The sequence below is a fragment of the Urocitellus parryii genome, chromosome 4 (genome assembly GCF_045843805.1).
Source record: "Urocitellus parryii isolate mUroPar1 chromosome 4, mUroPar1.hap1, whole genome shotgun sequence".
NCBI classification, from domain to species: domain Eukaryota; kingdom Metazoa; phylum Chordata; class Mammalia; order Rodentia; family Sciuridae; genus Urocitellus; species Urocitellus parryii.
The window spans coordinates 78620624-78638886 of record NC_135534.1 but is presented as its reverse complement, the minus strand read 5'-3'; the positions used below and the strand labels follow the sequence as shown (position 1 = coordinate 78638886).

General features: G+C 33.7%; 1 protein-coding gene across 1 annotated transcript in view; it reads left to right on the top strand.

The window, feature by feature from the left end:
• Positions 1-18263, top strand: part of Nox4 (NADPH oxidase 4) — a 194983-nt gene that overhangs the window by 38747 nt on the left and 137973 nt on the right. The window contains exons 3-6 of the mRNA XM_026401516.2: positions 172-282; positions 1870-1954; positions 8282-8379; positions 11539-11566. Of these exons, the coding sequence (XP_026257301.1) occupies positions 172-282; positions 1870-1954; positions 8282-8379; positions 11539-11566 (322 nt within the window). The remainder of the gene's footprint in view (positions 1-171; positions 283-1869; positions 1955-8281; positions 8380-11538; positions 11567-18263) is intronic.

The following is an 18263-nucleotide window of genomic DNA, read 5'->3' as shown; positions in this document are numbered from 1 at the left end:
TGCTAACAGGCTTTCTGGTGAAAGGAGGGCTGTTGAAGACTCTAGAAGGAGCAGGCATTTACTGTGATCCTCAAAGGGGAAATAGGGAGATACCTGCAGCTTGTGGGTCTAGGTCAGGGTTCTTTTGCTTATGTACTTAACTATGTTTTGACCCTTGCTTTGTTTGTTCAGCTAGGATTGTGTTTCAGCAGAGCTTCAGCATCTGTTCTTAACTTCAACTGCAGCCTTATCCTTTTACCCATGTGCCGAACACTCCTGGCTTATCTTCGAGGATCCCAGAAGGTAAGAAAAAAAGAACATCCTCATTATGGATTTCAACATAAAATCAAGTGTTATGGTCACGTCTTAATTCTGCTTAATTTTCATGGTCTGACTTTTGTTTAGATTGATTTCTTCAGAAATGATGGTAAGGGCCATGTTAACTCTCAAGATCATCCATGAGTTCTCCTACAACACTAGGTAGAGCAGAGGATCAGAGAAAAAATATAAAGAGTGTTTTCAGGCACTGTGCTGAGCACTTCATACACAACATTGTGAATCCTTACAATGAATCTGCAATCAGGATTAATCAGTTCTATTTTGTATGTGAGGAACCTGAGGCTTGGAAAGCAGAAGTGACTTGACCAAGATCATGACTAGTGAAGGAGGAGCTAAAATCTACCCCACTTCTGAGCTCTCTGGACCACACCTTGCCTCATCACAGTCCTGTATTTTCACTTAGCTACCTCCAGGCGAACAAGTAGGAATCCTGTGGCCTTTTAGCAACACATGATAGTGTTGGCACCTTATCTCTACTACACACACACACACACACACACACACGCACCCATTTGGAGCTTAAAAAACATATCTAGATCAAATTAGTGTGATCAAATAATGTGAAAAGATTATGTTACAATATTTACTGTTTTAAAATGAAGGATATAAGTGAAATTCTTTGTCTTTGATTATTATTGTGTATATGTGCATGTTCATATGTATGTGTGTGTGTGTGGGTATGTGTGAATTCACTCATCACTAAAACAGTAAGGTACTACTAGACAGATTATAATTTCAAATGAATTTTTAACTTGAGGTAGCTTTGATCTGTGAAGTTCATATGTGCAACTTACTCTGGTAAAACTTCTCAATCTTGTAATTACATTTGGAAACTTTATTTTTAAGGCAGTAATTTTTGTGGAAATAATTCCTTCCCTAGATTGCCTTCCATTGTAAAATGCTAGGTTTTGATCCCTATGGCTGGCTATTGGCTTGGTATGAAAAAAGAAAAAATAAGTGGCAGGAAATAAAAGTGCCTACTGAAGTCTCCCAGTATTTAATAAGTCTTTAAAAATTGTTTCACAGTGTGAAATACAGATATTCAAAGATGCTTGACATTTATTTTTCTATGAGATCAAGCAGGCATTTAAAACCCTAGATGAGATTGCCTCATTTAAAAATAATCTTATTTTTTGGCTAGCAAAGGAAATCATATATACTGTGAAATTCAAACATCACAGAAATATGTAAAATAGTCAGAGAACTTTCCTCCTGATCCTACTCTGCATGAGCAACTACTGATGACAGTTTAGAGACATTAACATCCAATGCCCTTAACTTTGAACAGCATAGAATCAAAATATAGTTTATATTTTATAATTTTATTCCCTAAAAGTATCTTTCATTCTTAAGAAATCGATAACATAATCTTTTCACATTATTTTTAATTGTTTGAATGTTTCATTAAGTGTATCATAATTCATCTCACTAATTTTTATTCATAGGCTTCTGCTATATTTCCAAAATTTTTATATTATGAGTAGTGTTAAAGTGAAAAAGGTTGTACATCTTATTTGTTGCACCTTATTTACCATATTAAATTTTATTTAGGTACCAAGCAGGAGAACAAGAAGATTGTTGGATAAAAGCAGAACATTTCATATAACCTGTGGTATTACTATCTGTATTTTCTCAGGTGAGAAAGTCAGATGATATTAAACTTTTTTTTTTAGAAATATACATTTTACTAGTGTTTAAATGTATCATTTTATTGTTCTATATATTATTTGCTGTCACCAACATGAGCTTTTCTTACATATATTAGTTTATACTCTTCCATGAGTTTAAAAAGAGTTGTCCAGGGGAACTACAGAAAATGGGTGTGTCTTATGACTTTTTCATTATGATACCCAAAGTCCCCACCTCCCATCCCAGGCTGATGGGGACTGTTTCCCGAAAGTAGATAATTTCATTTATAAATATTGGAAGGAACAGACAAAAAGTTTTCAGGCTCTAAAAGGAATGATATGAGTTTAAATGCTTGAAAAATAAAATGTGAGATATTCATTTACAGAAAATGATTCCCCCCAAAACTATATTTGGTAAATATGTCCTTGATATTAGTATTTGGGTATAATAACTGATGTCAGAATTTATGGAATTTTATCTTGATCTATTTGAAGTTAAATATGTAAAATGAGAATCCTTTCATTTTTAAAAGTCATTGTAAAATAAATTTTTATTGAGGATTCATGTGGTATATTTCAAATCTTTGGAACAGAAAGAAATAAACATAGTGATGTAGTGATGTGCCCTGTAGAGAGGTTCTGTAGGTTCTACCCCTAGCTGCCATCTGCCTTACTGTGTTAGATCACCTCTCTTATCCTCAATTTGTGGCTTTTTAAAGAAGTAAAATGACTAGGCATGATGGCACATGCCTGTCATCCCAGTGGATTAGAAGGCTGGGACAGGAGAATTGCCAATTGGAGGCTAGTCTCAGCAATTTTATAAGGCCCTGAGCAACTTAATGAGACCCTGCCTCAAAAATTAAAAAAAAAAAGAAAAAAAGAAAGTTGGGTATATGGCTCAGTGGTTAAGCAACCCTGGGTTCAATCACAGTACTAAAAGAAAAAAAAAGTTAAATTGTTAATATAGCACCAACTGCACTACTGACTGTACAATTTTAAGTGTAAAATGAGACCATGCATGTGGAGTTCTTAGAGCATGATGGGTTATTTCAGTTTACAATTTCAGAGATTATCCCAGTGTCATATAATACTTGGCTTTTTTATCTGGCTATTATTTGATGTGACATAGCTGTGTTGATACTAAAGTCATTTAACTGGGCATTAATGTATGGCCACTTTTACTCAGGAATGTTTTGCAATGGCTATTACCAAGAAATTATTAAAACTTCAAGCTTTAAAAAAATTACCAAGCATTTTTGAAACAGGCATATTCACTGTTTTATCCCAGAACATCCTCCCATCATTAGGTGAGAGATGGGGAAAGCATTTCAGGGATGGATTTAGAACTCTGGTGCAGCTTAGACTAGAGGGAGACTGGGAGTCTAGGATGAGGTGAGAACGTAGGCTGTGGTAAGAGTGGGATGGGTCAGAGGCAGGAGCATGAAAGATTAGGAATGAAGGAGGATTAGAAACCTGTGGCATATTTATTATTTGATTTGTTCTAAACTATAATTATGTTCAAATATCCTGGGTGGATTGGAGAACAACCTAGAGATCAAGATATTGTAGAGGACTACTGGATGACCTTGTGTCCTAGAGGGTTCACATTTTTCCACTCCTTAGTAGTCTACTTTGGATGTTACATTTTATTTTTTGGTACTAGGGATTGAACCCAGGGGCACTTTACCACTGAGCTACATCTCCAGTCCACTTTAAATATTCTATTTAGAGACAGGGTCTTGCTGAATTTCGTAGGACCTTGCTAAATTGCTGAGGTTGGCTTTGAGCTTGTGATCCTCCTGCCTCAGCTTCCCCAGCTGCTGGAATTATAGGCATGTGCCACCACACCTGGCTAACCTGAGTTTTCTTATCTGTAAAATAAGAATGATTCTGCCTACCTCTCTATTTTGCCGTGAGAGTTAAATGAAATTATTCACATAAAGTTCTTAGCACAACTTCTTCCCAGCTGCCTAAAATGAGAATCAGAGGTTTCTTTTGACTTAAAAGCCTTTTAAGGAAAGTGTATATCAATTGTCTCTTACATGTTTGTTATGTAGGACAATTTTCTCCCCAGGGGAATTCAGAATGACAATTCTTCAAGGGCACTATTGTATTTTTGTGCCATAAATATGTATTTAACATATAAATTAATATGTAGTTAATTTAAAATGAGAGTTGTTTTTTTAACTAGATTTCAGTACTTATGAGGCTATAGAACACTGAGTTGTTTATAAAGTTTTATGCCAGTCATAGTCAAATTATACTACAATCTTTGTTTTACTTCTTTTAAACTTGCTTGTTACAGTTTGCTTATTTCTTTTGTAAAAAAAGTTAAAAATCATTTTTTTAGAGGAAATGTAGTAAGTTCATAACAAAACTGAGAAGAGATTTTTCCATATACTCTCTTTGCCTTCCATCTTTTCATACATAGCCTCCCTCATTATCAACATCTGCCAACAGAATGGTATAATCAGTTTGTTACAATTGAGTCTACATGTGCACATATTTATTACTCAAAGTCCATAGCTAATGTTAGGGCTCACTCTTTTTAAAACAAATTTTAATTTGTTCTTTTTAGTTATACATGGCAGTTGAATGTATTTTGACATATCATACATACATGGAGTATAACTTCCCTTTTTTGTGGTTATACATGATGTGGAGTTACACTGATCATGTATTCATATATGAACATAGGAAAGTTATGTCTGATTCATTCTACTGTCAAGGGTTCACTCTTAGTATTGTGCAATCTGTGGGTCTGGACAAGTGTATATTAACACATATCCACTGCTAGTATCATGCAGAGTATTTTTCACTGTCCTGTGTTTCCACTGAGCTATACAGTTCATCATTCACTTTTGTCTAATCCCTGGCAACCACTGATCTTTTTGTAGTTTTTATAGATTTACCTCTTCAGAAGGTCATACAGTTGGAATCATATAGAATAGAGCCTTTTCAGATTGGCTTTGTTCATTTAGTAATATGAATTCAAGTTCCTTCCACATGTTTTTATGACTTGGCTGCTCAGTCATTTTAGCTTTGAATAATATTCCCTGGTCTGGATATACCTCAATTAATTTATCCCTTCACCTTCTGAAGGATATCTTCAGTTGCTTTCAACTTATAGCAATTATGAATAAATCTCCTGCAAACATCTGTGTTTGGGTTTTCATGTGAACATAGTTTTAAACTTGTTTGGGAAAATATGAAAATGTTCTAATGTATGGAAAGAGTATGTATGGCAGGATTACAAACTGTCTTCAAAAGTGACTATACCATTTTGAATTTTCACTATCAGTGAGTGAGGCATGATAATTACCTTGATAATTTCTATTTCTCCACATCTACACCAGGATTTGGAGTTGTCAGTGTTATGGGTTTTGGCTATGCTAACAGTTATAAAGTGGTATTTTGTTGTTTTAATTATGTTTCCCTGAAGATACATGATGTGGAGCAGCATACATGGCAGGTATGATGCTTATTTGTCATCTATATGTCCTCTTTATTGACTCTTTTGTAATCACATTTTATATTTTATTATTGTTGAGTTTTAAGTGTTTTTTTGTTTATTTTGGATAAAAATCCTTCAGCAGATATGACTTTTGCAAATATTTTCTCCCAGTCTGGTGACTTGTCCTTAATGAAGTCCAGCTTATCAATCCTTTTTTTTTTTCATGAATCATGCCTTTGGTGTTATATCCAAAGGTCATCATCAAATTATAGTTTCAATACAATTCCCACTAAAATACCAATGACATTCTTTAAATCTTGAGTCTTTCTTTATATAGATAGAAAATATGATCCTAAAAAAGTACATGGAAGCACAAAAGAATTCAGAATAGCCAAAGCAATCTTGAGCAAAAAGAACAAAGCAGAGGACATCACACTATCTGGCTTCAAAATACACTACAAAGCTATGGTAACCAAAACAGCATAGTATTGGCAAAAGGCAGACACACAGACAAATGGAACAGAGCCCAGGAATAACCCCATGAGTATACAGGCAACAGATTTCCAACAAAAGTGTTAAAAGCATATGTTGGAGAAAAAGACTCTTCAATTAATGGTGCTGGGAAAACGAAATATTCACCTGTATAATACTGAAAGTTGACCCCTATCTTTCACACACATACAAAATTAACTCAAAATAGTTCAAAGATATAAATATAAGACCTGAAACTATGCAATCACTAGAGAAAAAAAGGAAACATTTCAAGACATTGGAATAGGCATACCTCTGTTTTATAAGACTCCCAAATTATAGGCATTCAAAGCAAAAACCAGACAAGCAGGATTATATTAAATTAAGAAGTTTCTGAGGAGCAAAGGAAATAGTCAACAGAGTGAAGAAACAATCTACAGAATGAGAAAGAATTTTAGAAACTATTCATCCAATGAAAGATTAATATTCAGAATATATAAAAAATTTTAAAACTCAACAACCCAAAACAAATAATCTAATTCAAAATGGGTAAGTTATATGAACAGATACTCCTCAAAAGAAGAATGATGAATAAGTTTGAAAAAATCCTCAACATTATTAGCTAATGGAAATAAATATTGTATACCCTTTTGAAATGCCACACTGTACTTCTTCTTGTATGTGTGCAAATATTATGTGTTAACCAAAAAATTTTAAAAGTGTTCAAGGACATGGACATGATAATTACCTTGATTAAAACATCACCCATTGTATACGTGTAATGAATTATCACACTGTACCCCATAAACAAGTACAATTAAAATGATAATGATTGATTATAAAATGATAATGATTGATTATAATAAATAAAAAGTCATCATCAAACCCTAGGTAATTTACATATTTCCTCATGTTGGCTTTTGGGGTATTATAGTTTGAAATTTTACATTTAGTTCTGTGACCCATTTTGAGTTAATTTTAATGAAATATGTGAGGTACATGTCTAGACTCATTTTTTAAAAAATGTCAATTTTCAACTGTTCCAGAACCATTTGTTGAAAATTCTATTTTTTCCCCTCCATTCCATTGGCTTTACTTCTTTGTCAAAGAACAGTTGACTTTATTCACAGTCTATTTCTGGCCTTTTTATTCTGTTCAATTGTTCTGTCTGTTCTTTTACTGAAACCACACTCTCCTGATTAACTTTCTAATAAGTATTCATTTGTCTACTTTTAATGTGACCTTTTCCCCACTTCTAATTTGATTACCTTATAAGTCCTTTCAGTCAACTTTGAGTTTATTTAGCATTCAGTTCCCTCCCACTTTCATTAGTTTTTGTAATCTATTGCTCCTAGTCTCTCTGTATTTTTATTCTGGCTTGCCGGGGATCATAGAGTTCTCTGCTTTCCCCACTATGTCTTCTTTTGAATGACTACATTCCATACATTGTTGGAAACTATGATGGCTTATTAAGCAATTGCAGAGCACTTATCTCAAGTCTTTCACTTCTGTCACTATCATTTTATAGAGAAATGTAAACTGAGGAGCTGGTAGACAAGCAATGTGGTCAAGATCACAGGATTTTTAGTTAACTGTTGTTCCTTCCAATACATTATAATATTGTTTACCCATTTCATACCTTATTTCACCCACAGGAAAAGGTTGGGAATGGAGGAGAGTATGGGTTATTTGGTCCTTCCTTGATCTATCTCCTCAAGATAATTTTTTTCTCCCCTGGTTATGTTAAAATGAGTTTGTCTTGAAATCTATAGTAATTTCCTAATGCTTTATCTTTTGTATGAGCTCTGAGTCAGCTAAACACTCTTTACAGTGCAATTATAGGTAGGTCATTTATCAAATGGTGATCATTATTTTCCAGAGTTTTTGTTTCCAAAGTGGTTCCCAACATTCTGTTTTTGGGATTAGGACATTATCTATGGATTGTGAAAATTTTCAGTTGGCCAAAAGCCTTTCAGTTGGCCTCTATTTTACGTTGTATGACAATGTGGTGTATAAGATATAGAGAGGTTTGGAACCATGGGAGAGATGAAGGATGTAGAACACCTAAAATACCCAGGAGCCCCTTAAGCAAAACAGTAAATGCCAATGTTATTAGACTTGCATTTTTTAAATATGTATGTGTGTGTGGTGGGGTCAATGGTTGAGTATGTATCTTTTTTTTCAAATCTGAATTACCATGGCTATTTCATTCTGACTTTTGAAAATTAGATAAAGTCTCAATATTCAAGAGTTTTAAAATATTTTTAAAGCTCTACTTTTCAATGTAATATTCCATTGCTCATATAGCTCTTAAACTTTGCCCCTATATTACATTGTGGGAGGAACTGACTTCTTGCCACACAGAGTGTGTCTGAAAATCTCGTTGACATGCACCTGGTGTGTTCTGTAGGTGTGCATGTGGCTGCCCATCTGGTGAATGCCCTCAACTTCTCAGTGAACTACAGTGAAGATTTTATTGAACTGAATGCAGCAAGATACCAAGATGAGGTGGGTGGTCTCTGTCTTCCCATTTTCCTTTCACTTGTCATTAAATGACTAATGAGGGTCTGTGATTTTCACAGAAAATTTGTACCTTGCTTCTCCTTTTGAGTGCTTTTAAAACGCAGTTGTCAAGTTGAGTTTTATTCCCTTTCAACAGAAAATATGGGTAATTACTATTTCATAGTCTCTCCTGCTGAAAATGGGAGTTTGCAGAGTGTCTACTTTTTATATTCTGTAATGTTCAGATGGTTGCCACTCAGGTCTACCTTCTGACTCCCAACAGCTTTTGTCTAATTCCTATCATTTATTTGAGAGTTTCGACAGTGCCATTATAGGGTAAAAATACTTTAATAACTCACATACTATGTTTTTGGGAAAAGGGCAGAAAAGAAGGCTATTTGTGGATCATGGGTAATCAATAATTTAACCTAAAAAATATCAGTGAGGTTTCATGATTCCTTCCCCACTCCCACCCCTCCCCCTGTGGTATTGGGGATTGAACCCAGGGGGACTCTACCACTGAACTACATCCTCAGTCCTTTCTATTTATTTATTTATTTTTAAAATTTTGAGGTACTCTTGCTATATCACGAGGCTGGCCTTGAACATGAGGTCCTTCTGTCTTAGCCTCCTTAGTAATTGGTATTATAGGCATGTAGGTTTTTTCCTTTTTAATTTTACTCCTTGAAATAGATGACCTTGAGCCAAACTCTATTGCAGGCAGTATCTGATTTAGCTCCTTTTTAAAAAATGTGAAACCACCCATGAAATAAAATTGTATGTATAAGTGGTAGGCTAGAGCCTGATGTACAGTGTATGCACAGCTCTGGTTAGGTCTCTGCTGCTCAGTACTTCCACATTGTCTTTAAGCTTCCTTTGCTTCACAATGACAAGACTGCACCCAAACTGTTCTGCCTCATTGTCCTTTAGTATTGACTGGTAGTGACAACACACTTGTTCTCCATCTTCTATGTTTTCTTTTCTACATATCACCTGAATTTTTAGGGTCAATATTGCTATAATTATATGCTTGACCTCCTTCCCAGAACAAAACAGAAGAGAAAGTAGCAATAAATAGAGGAAATAAAAAATCACTAAATCTAAACAGCAAGTAACTTTCAGTAAATCTCTTGTTTCTAGTATTTTTAAAAACATTAATACTATTTATTTGGTCTGGATTAAGCATTGGCATTGATATTTTCAAAAAGCTTACCAAGTGGTTATACAGTATACCTAGTACTGAGAATCACAGAAAAAAAATTAGCTCCTTAAAATGCCAATAACTATACTTCGCGTGTAATGATTTCAAACTTAGCCTAAATTTCTAGCTTCCTTTTCCCTTTCTGCATCTATCTTGCCTCTTTCCATTACACTTGTGTTTACACTTACTGCTCTTGCTATATACTTTTCTAATTTTATCATTTTCTTTTTCTTTCTAATGCTGGGGCTGGGATTTGAACCCAGGTATTTGTAGATGCTTAGGAAAACCATTTAATGCTGAGTTACTTCCCCAGCTATTTCCCCCATGCCTTTGCTTTCTCTCTTTTACAATTCAAATATCTTTAGTACTTAAAATCATTTTATCATATGAATATACTTTTTCTTAACATTTCCTACATATTTTAGTAATTTTCAGGTTTTTAGTTATTAAAATTAATTTATGTTGAGCAATATACTTGGTATAAAATACTAAAAATCTGAGTAGATGAAATTAAAACTGAAAGTTTATCCTTCAAAGCTAGTCACAGTTAATCATTTTGTGTTTCTTTTAAAATGTTTGAGTAATATTTGATGATACCCATTCCTCTGCAATTTACTTGTTTCTATAAGTATCCATATTAAGGCTACTGTTTCAGAATATATCTGTCTCATTCTCTTATAAGAATGTGTTATATTTTTTTAGCTTTTTTCTTATTCATGGGCATTTAGGTTGATTTCAAGTTTTTGTTATAAAACATACTTTACTAAATTTTTGGTGACCCTGATACTCTGCCTCATCTTGTTATCTGTGAAGCTGTTGCTTACTCTCCAGTTCTATCTTCTTTCTCTGGCAATTGTAATTTTTCCATCTTTTGGCTTTCCATATTTATATATTTATATTTCAGTGTCACTTTGCTCAGCTCACTCTTTTTCTAGCTATTCGTATTTTGGGTTTCTCTAGATCACACTTTGTCATGTTTCTAAAACCAGAAAGATAAGTCATTTGTCCTACATTCGGAGGTGAGGAGCTACTCCAAGGCAAGTGATGCTTATTCCAAGCCCCTTTAATTACACCACATAAATGGTTTCCTACTTACTATATAGTCAGATTCAAGGTGGAACATAAATAAAGTAATTCAAAATCTTGTTTAGGGCACTTGGTAAGTAGCTCATTGGCCAACTTCTTGCCTAGCATGTATGAGGCTCTCTACTTGATCCCTCACATTGCAACAAAACAAACAAAAACCAAAATAAAACTTGTGCAGTATTAAGCATCATGAGGGTAAAAAAATCAAATCCACACATTTACTGGAGATTGACCTAAGTTTTGCAGAAGGTAGAAAGAGAGTTAACTGTACTCCATTACTGTATGAGAGATATATTTTAAAATAAATACTACAATAACAATATTTTCAAGTATTAGAAACATACCCCAATTCTTGAAGTGTTCTCACAATTTTCACAGTATTTGAAATATGGTGAGTTTTCAATTATTCATCTTTACACTAAGTTTAAAGTATATAAACCTCTGAAATTTTATTGGTATTGACTCCCACCATCTTGATGTGCAGTCTGGCAATTGCAGTAGAGTTTTATATTAATATTCCCACATTATAGTTGAAGATGTTGAGTCCCCAAATTGTCAAAGGGTGGGCTTAGGACCAATACCACTAGCTTATAAGCAGTCATTAAGATTAAATCCTAGGCCTTCTGACTTATCTAGTACTCAGCCTTTCTCAGATAAAAAACCAAAAAACCCTTCTCTGTATTGGATTCTTTCCCTTGTGCTAATCTCCTATAGCATTATGAGAATGTCAGAATACTTAGTTGAGTCTCTTTCACTTAAACTGGAAGACTGCTATCTGACATGCCCACTACATGGTTCTTATACCCTTCAAATTTCTTATAGAATTTCATATCAGTGTTTATTTTTCAGTCAAATATTTTCTTTTTTATTTTTCTTAGGATCCTAGAAAACTACTCTTCACAACTGGTAAGTTGTTATTTGTTGCCTATCCTTAGATTTAGAAATGTCTGAAAATAAGCCCAGTCAAAGTGTGCAGCAATTAGAAAAATGTTAAAGTACAACAAATGGAAAATTCACATATTGGAACAAATGTTAAGAGGTCAGGCATAAATGAGGACAGAAGGATAAGGCATAGTTGAGTATGAATGAACAAGGAGTAAAAGAAAGCAAACACAAGTCATATGTTTTTCCAGTGAAAACTACAACCCCATATGCTTGTTGAGGGCCTGCTTTGTGTGGCTGTTGTGACAAGTGCTGTGGAAGATGGCACACATGTAAGGGTTCTTGCTCTTAAGTTATTGGAAAGAAATAGAGTATTCCAGTATCAGTATAGTTCATATAATCCTGTAATTTAGCAGGATGTATATTGTGATATTAAAACCTATAGCTGAGAGCCAGAAGCAAGCCATCATTAACATCAGTCATGATTTTGAAGTGTGTCTCCATTTTCTTTTTTTTTTTTAATTAGAATAATTTGTTATATATGCAGCAGAATGCATTTCAATTCATATTACACATACAGAACACAATTTTTCATATCTCTAGTAATATATAATGTAGAATCACACCATATGTGCTTCATACATGTACTTAGAGTAATGATGACCATCTAATTCCACCAATTTTTCTACACCCATGACGCCTTCTTCTACTTTGTCCTATCTAGAGTATGTCTAATCTTCTCACAGCCCTCCCAATCCCTTTTATGAATCAGCCTCCTCATATCAGAGAAAACATTTGGCATTTGGTTTTCTGGGATTGGTTTATTTCACTTAGCATTATATTCTTCAACTCCATCCACTTCTCAGCAAATCCCATGATTTTATGCTCTTTTAATGCTGAGTAATATTCCATTCTGTATATATACCACATTTTCTTTATCCATTCATCTACTGAAGGGCATCTAGGTTGATTCCACAGATTAGCTATTGTGAATTGTGCTGCAATAAATATTGATGTAGCTGTATCTCTGTAGTATGCTGTTTTAAATTTCTTTGGGTATAGACCAAGGAGTGGGATAGCTGGGTCAAAGGTGGTTCAATTCCCAGTTTTCTAAGGAGTCTCCAAATTGCTTTTCCAACTGGCTGCATCAATTTGCAGTCCCATCAGCAATGTATGAGTGTGCCTTTTTCCCCACATCCTCTCCAACACTTATTGTTGTTTATATTCTTAATAGCTGCCATTCTGATTGAAGTGAGATGAAATCTTAGTTTTGATTTGCATTTCTACAATTGCTAGAGATGTTGAACATTTTTTCATATATTTGTTGATTGATTATGTATCATCCTCTGAGAAGTATTTGTTCAGTTCCTTTGCCCATTTATTGATTGGGTTATTTGTTTTTTTTGATGCTTAGCTTATATACCCTAGAGATTAGTGCTCTATCTGATGTGCAAGTGGTAAAAATTTGCTCCCAAGATGTAGGCTTTCTATTCACTTCACTGATTGTTTCTTTTGCTGAGAAGAAGCTTTTTAGTATGAATCCATTCCACTTATTGATTCTTTATTTTAATTCTTGTGCTGTAGAAGTGTTATTAAGGAAGTAGGTGCATAATCCAACATGATGAAGATTGGGGCCTACTTTTTCTTCTAATAGACAGTGTCTTTGTTTTAATTCCTAGGTCTTTGAACCACATTGAATTGAGTTTTGTGCATGGTGAGAGATAGGGATTTAATTTTATAATGTTGCTTATGGATTTCCTGTTTTCCCAGCACCATTTGTTGAAGAGGTTATCTTTTCTCTAATGTATGTTTTTGGCGCCTTTGTTTAATATAAGATAACTGTAATTATGCGAGTTAGTCTCTGTATCCTCAATTCTGTACCATTGGACTACTAGTCTATCTTGGTGCCAAAACCAGGTTGTTTTTGTTACTATTGCTCTGTAGTATAGTTTAAGTTCTGGTATAGTGATGCCATCTGCTTCACTCTTCTTTCTAAGTATTGCTTTAGCTATTCTGGGTCTCTTATTTTTCCAGATTAATTTCATAACTGTTTCTTCTATTTCTATGAGGAATGTCATTGGATTTTGGTTGAAATTGCATTAAATCTGTATAATGCTGTTTGTAATATAGTCAATTTGTCAATATTAATTCTTCCTATCCAGAACAAGTGAGATCTTTCCATCTTCTAAGGTCTTAAATTTCTTTCTTTAGTTTCTGTAGTTTTCATTGTAAACATCTTTCACCTCTTTTGTTAAGGTCTTTCCTCAGTATTTTATTTTATTTTATTTTATTGAGGCTCTTGTAAATGGGGTAGTTTTCCTTCTTTCCCTTTCAGAGGATTTGTTACTGATATACAGAAATGCCTTTGATTTATGGGTTTTGGTTTTATATCCTGCTACTTTGCTGAATTCATTTATTAGTTCTAGAAGTTTTCTGGTTCTTTTTCATTTGTAATTTATTTTTCTACCTCAAGCATATTGTCCATGAAATCTCAGTGGAGACTGTCAATTTGTTAAAGAATATTTGAAACCTCAAAATTTTTCTCCTGATGTTAATGTTAAATGTTACAAAAATTCTTCTATTTCTTAACCTTATACATATTTATGAGCATGAAAAGAGTAAACTGTATCATGGGGACTGTCAGCATTTACTTCAGAAACAAAGATGATTGAGTAGTTGAGAGGATTCATCATAAATGATTGTCTGTGATAACTCATTAAGAATCAGACTTGAATAGGGGACTGAGGCACATTACCCTATCATATGTATTGTTTCTCTTTTGAACCAATTTCATGATGAAAAATAACAAAAACTCAGGTGCTTTATTCCCCATGTCATGATTATATGTTTAAATTCTTAAAATGTATTTTCTTTCTGCCTATGGATTTATATTTACTGCTTGTAAAATATTTCATATTTTTCTCTTTAGTAACAATAGTTTTGCTTACAATTTTGGTCATCAAAAACATATTTTATTTAAGCCTCAAGGTTTGGATGAGAAATAGGAGAGGAAAAAAGCAGAAAAACAAAACCTTATGCATGAGTCAACTATTTCTTGGTTCATATGAATTAATTTAAGGGAAATGAAAAAGATATTTGTATTAATACTGTTTTCTACAGCACAATGTTTGATTGAAACCTTGGGACATTTAAAATGCTTCAAAGTCTAGTTTACAAAGATAAAAATTTTCTTATAAGACTAAGATATTACATTGATAAACTTAATATAATTTTTACTGCTGTATAACTCTGTGACCCCCCTCTACTTTGCATAAAATGCTAGAAGTATCCAGAAATGGTGTTGGAATAAAATAAGATACTTAAAAACAAATTCTCTGGCTCTATCTTAGGGCGCCTTTGGGAGGGACATAGTATTATGATTTTACTTGCCTTCCCTGGTACCTGGGAAGCTAGTGTTCTGTCCTCATGAAACATTTTGTCATTCTCTTGAGCACACCTTTTTACGATCATCTATCTTTTGCCTGAGATAGTCAACTCTTTTTCTTTGCCTGGTCAATATCTGCTCATTCTTAAAATCACAGTTGACAGATTGCGATTCTACCAATATGTAGAATAGTTTATTGCCTTAAAATTTTGTCTTTTCTCTTGAAAGTGAGCCTTTTCAGGTGTGTGGCAGGGCTCCCTCTGTGGTATGTAAAACTCAAGGAAAATTTTTTTGCCCCTTCTGTTTTTGGTAGGACTTCTGTTAATTTAAATAATTTGAGTCCTCCCAAATTAACAAGTGGGCACCATTTTGGTGGCCCAGTTCACATAATTTCATGAGAGAAATACTTTATGGTAGCTGGGTGCTCCCAGCAATGAACTGGGAACTGGAGCTATAGACAGAGAGCTTCCAAAGCATGAGTCTGAAGCTTTTTAGGAGATGTGGCTGAGCCCACTGAATAGTGGCACATCAGAGCACATGGGAGCCTAAGGATGGCAAGGGGATGAGAAATGCCTCCTCCGCAACAGCCTTAAATCAATTTTGTAGTTTTACTATTGACCAAAAATACTCCATAGCTGTCTTTTAATGTTCTCAGATGCAGTGTGTAGGAAAAATTAAGTTATTGACAAGTGAATACATGCATGTTTTCGATTTTTGTAGTGGTAAGGAATACTTTTTTATTCACTGATAGATTGTTTGGGATTATAGTGTGGTCAATGTTGCAGTCATATATCTTTGTGTCTAAAATTTTTTTCAGTGTAATTGACAACTAAGAAATTAAGATGGTTTTGTAAAAAGGAAAAATAAAGCCTGGGAAGTGTAAGAGACAAAGTATAGCACTTTGACTTAATACATGCGAAATGGTAAAAGTATTTCAATTAAAAATTTATAAAATAAAATTAGGTTAAATTATTATCCAAAAATTCATTAAAAATGTTTATATACCACATATTTCTAAATTTGGGAGTACCTTATATGGTGAGAGTAAAATGCACAACATCTAATTTAATTAGGAAAAATCTGCACAAACAAGCACAATTATGTTTCCAATTAAGTTAGAAGAAGTAGAATAATTGATAAAAGATAGTATGTTTCTGATCACATTATGTATGGGTATAAATTATCTCTCAAATTCACCCAGAAATGACAGTAAGGCACAATTATTCATTTAAAGGTTACTGATTAATGAAATTAATATGCATAGATAACAAACAATAGGAATAAACATAGAAACTTATATTTTCCTGAATACAAGTGAGTGGCTTCATAATTCAAAGAATTCAAAGGGTTCAAAAGAAAATAAGTGTAACTCATTTAGACAAGTAACTTTTCCCAGTGCAGTTACACTAATATAATGATTTTCAGCCTATTTTTCTTGACTCTTGGAATGTATAGCAATAAGGAGCTAATATAAGGGACTTGGCTGAGTTACTAGGCAAGTCTGAGTTAGAGTGCCCTTCGATGGAACTGGAAAACACTCCATGCTTGCCTTTCTCTTAGCACTTAATGCCCATGTTGCAGTTGCCTACTTAACCTTCCTGTCTCCCCCACCGAGCTGAGTTTTGTTTTAGAGCAGGATTCATTTATCGCCAGCACTTAACAGTACACTATGTCTACAAACATTACTGAACAAATAAGATATTTGTTTAACTATTTTCTGTGATGCACAGATCTCTATTACAGATAGTAGGTTGGCAAGCCTCTGCTTATTTACTTCTAATGGTTACACTTGGGGCTTCTTAAGTTAGTATCTCCCTCTTCTGTTCCTTCCTTCCTCCCTCCCTCCCTCCCTCCCTCCCTCCCTCTCTCCCTCTCCCCCTCTCTCTCTCTCTCTCTCTCTCTTTCTTTCTTTCTTTCTTTCTTTCTTTCTTTCTTACCACTGTAATTATAGTAAGAGTTTCTTTTTTCCTTGTAAAATTTTCTTCTTCATTGGTCTGAAATCTGCAGCTATAAAAATTATACACTCTAGTCTTTTAATACATTTGGGAGATAGGAAAAATAAATTCTTTAGACAAAATAGACAACTTCATAAGGAACATTACAATTATTGAATTTATTCTTGTTAGTTTACAAATGAGATTCAGTGAGATTAGAGTTTTGCCTATCAGAGCTTTATACCACTGTCCAGGTGGTTTAAGCTTCTCCTTTATCTTCAAATGATGAAAGCCAACTATTTTATATAAGTATTTTGGTTTTCTGAATGTTCTGCTATAAAGGGAATTCGTTTCTATGTTCAAACAAATTTGAGGAAATATTTAAGTTTACATGTGTTTCTTGACTATAGTACTTCTTAGAGACTTTTAATATACTGGTGTGCCTTATGTCTTTTCAAGGCAGGATTGTAAGATTTTTGAGTAATAGAAACTGGTATCTCAGAAAATTAATGTTTGAGTAGCATATCTTAGAAATTGTGGCTCTATTCTAAACATAGACAGTGTTTTCAAGTGTCTTTCCAATGAAGCAATTACAGATATTCCATAATAGATAGTATGTTTATACTATCTATATCAGCATATGCAAAATATCAGCATATGCAAAACCACATAGGAGACCCTATGTGTGGATATAATAGAACATTAATAAAGGCTCAATAAAATTGTTGTAGAGGCTCCTCCTACCATAATTTTCATACTGTATATGCATCTAAAATTCTAACTTTTACTTATTCATTTAATCAAATAAGGTCTTTTTTTAATTACTTGAAATGGGAGAAACTAGCTCTTTCATCACCTTCAATTTATTGAATTATAACTGAAGTTCATTAAATTATATACATACATATATATATATATGTATATAAAGTATGTAATTTCATTGGTTTCAAAATATCCCTAAAATCATCATAATAAATATTTTTATTATCCCAAAGATTTTTGTGCCCCTTAACAATGTGTTTTGTATTCTACCTCTCTTAGCAACTGTTCTACTTTTTATCCCTAAAGAATAGTGTGATTTTTTTTTTTTAGAGAGAAATTTTTTTTTTTTTTTTTTGTACACGGACACAACACAATGCCTTTTTAAAAATTTTTATGTGGTGCTGAGAATCGAATCCAGGTCCCGCCAGTGCTAAGCGAGCGCTCTACCGCTGAGCCACAATCCCAGCCCCAAGTGTGATTTTTCTATAAAAGTAATTATAGGGCTTGTACTTTTTGGGGGTAAAACAATTCTGCTTTTTTCACCCACTCTAATAATGCTATGATTCACTTTTGTCCTTGCTTAATTTTTTTTATTTTAAATATCAGGAATTAAACTCAAGGATGTTTAACCACAGAGCCA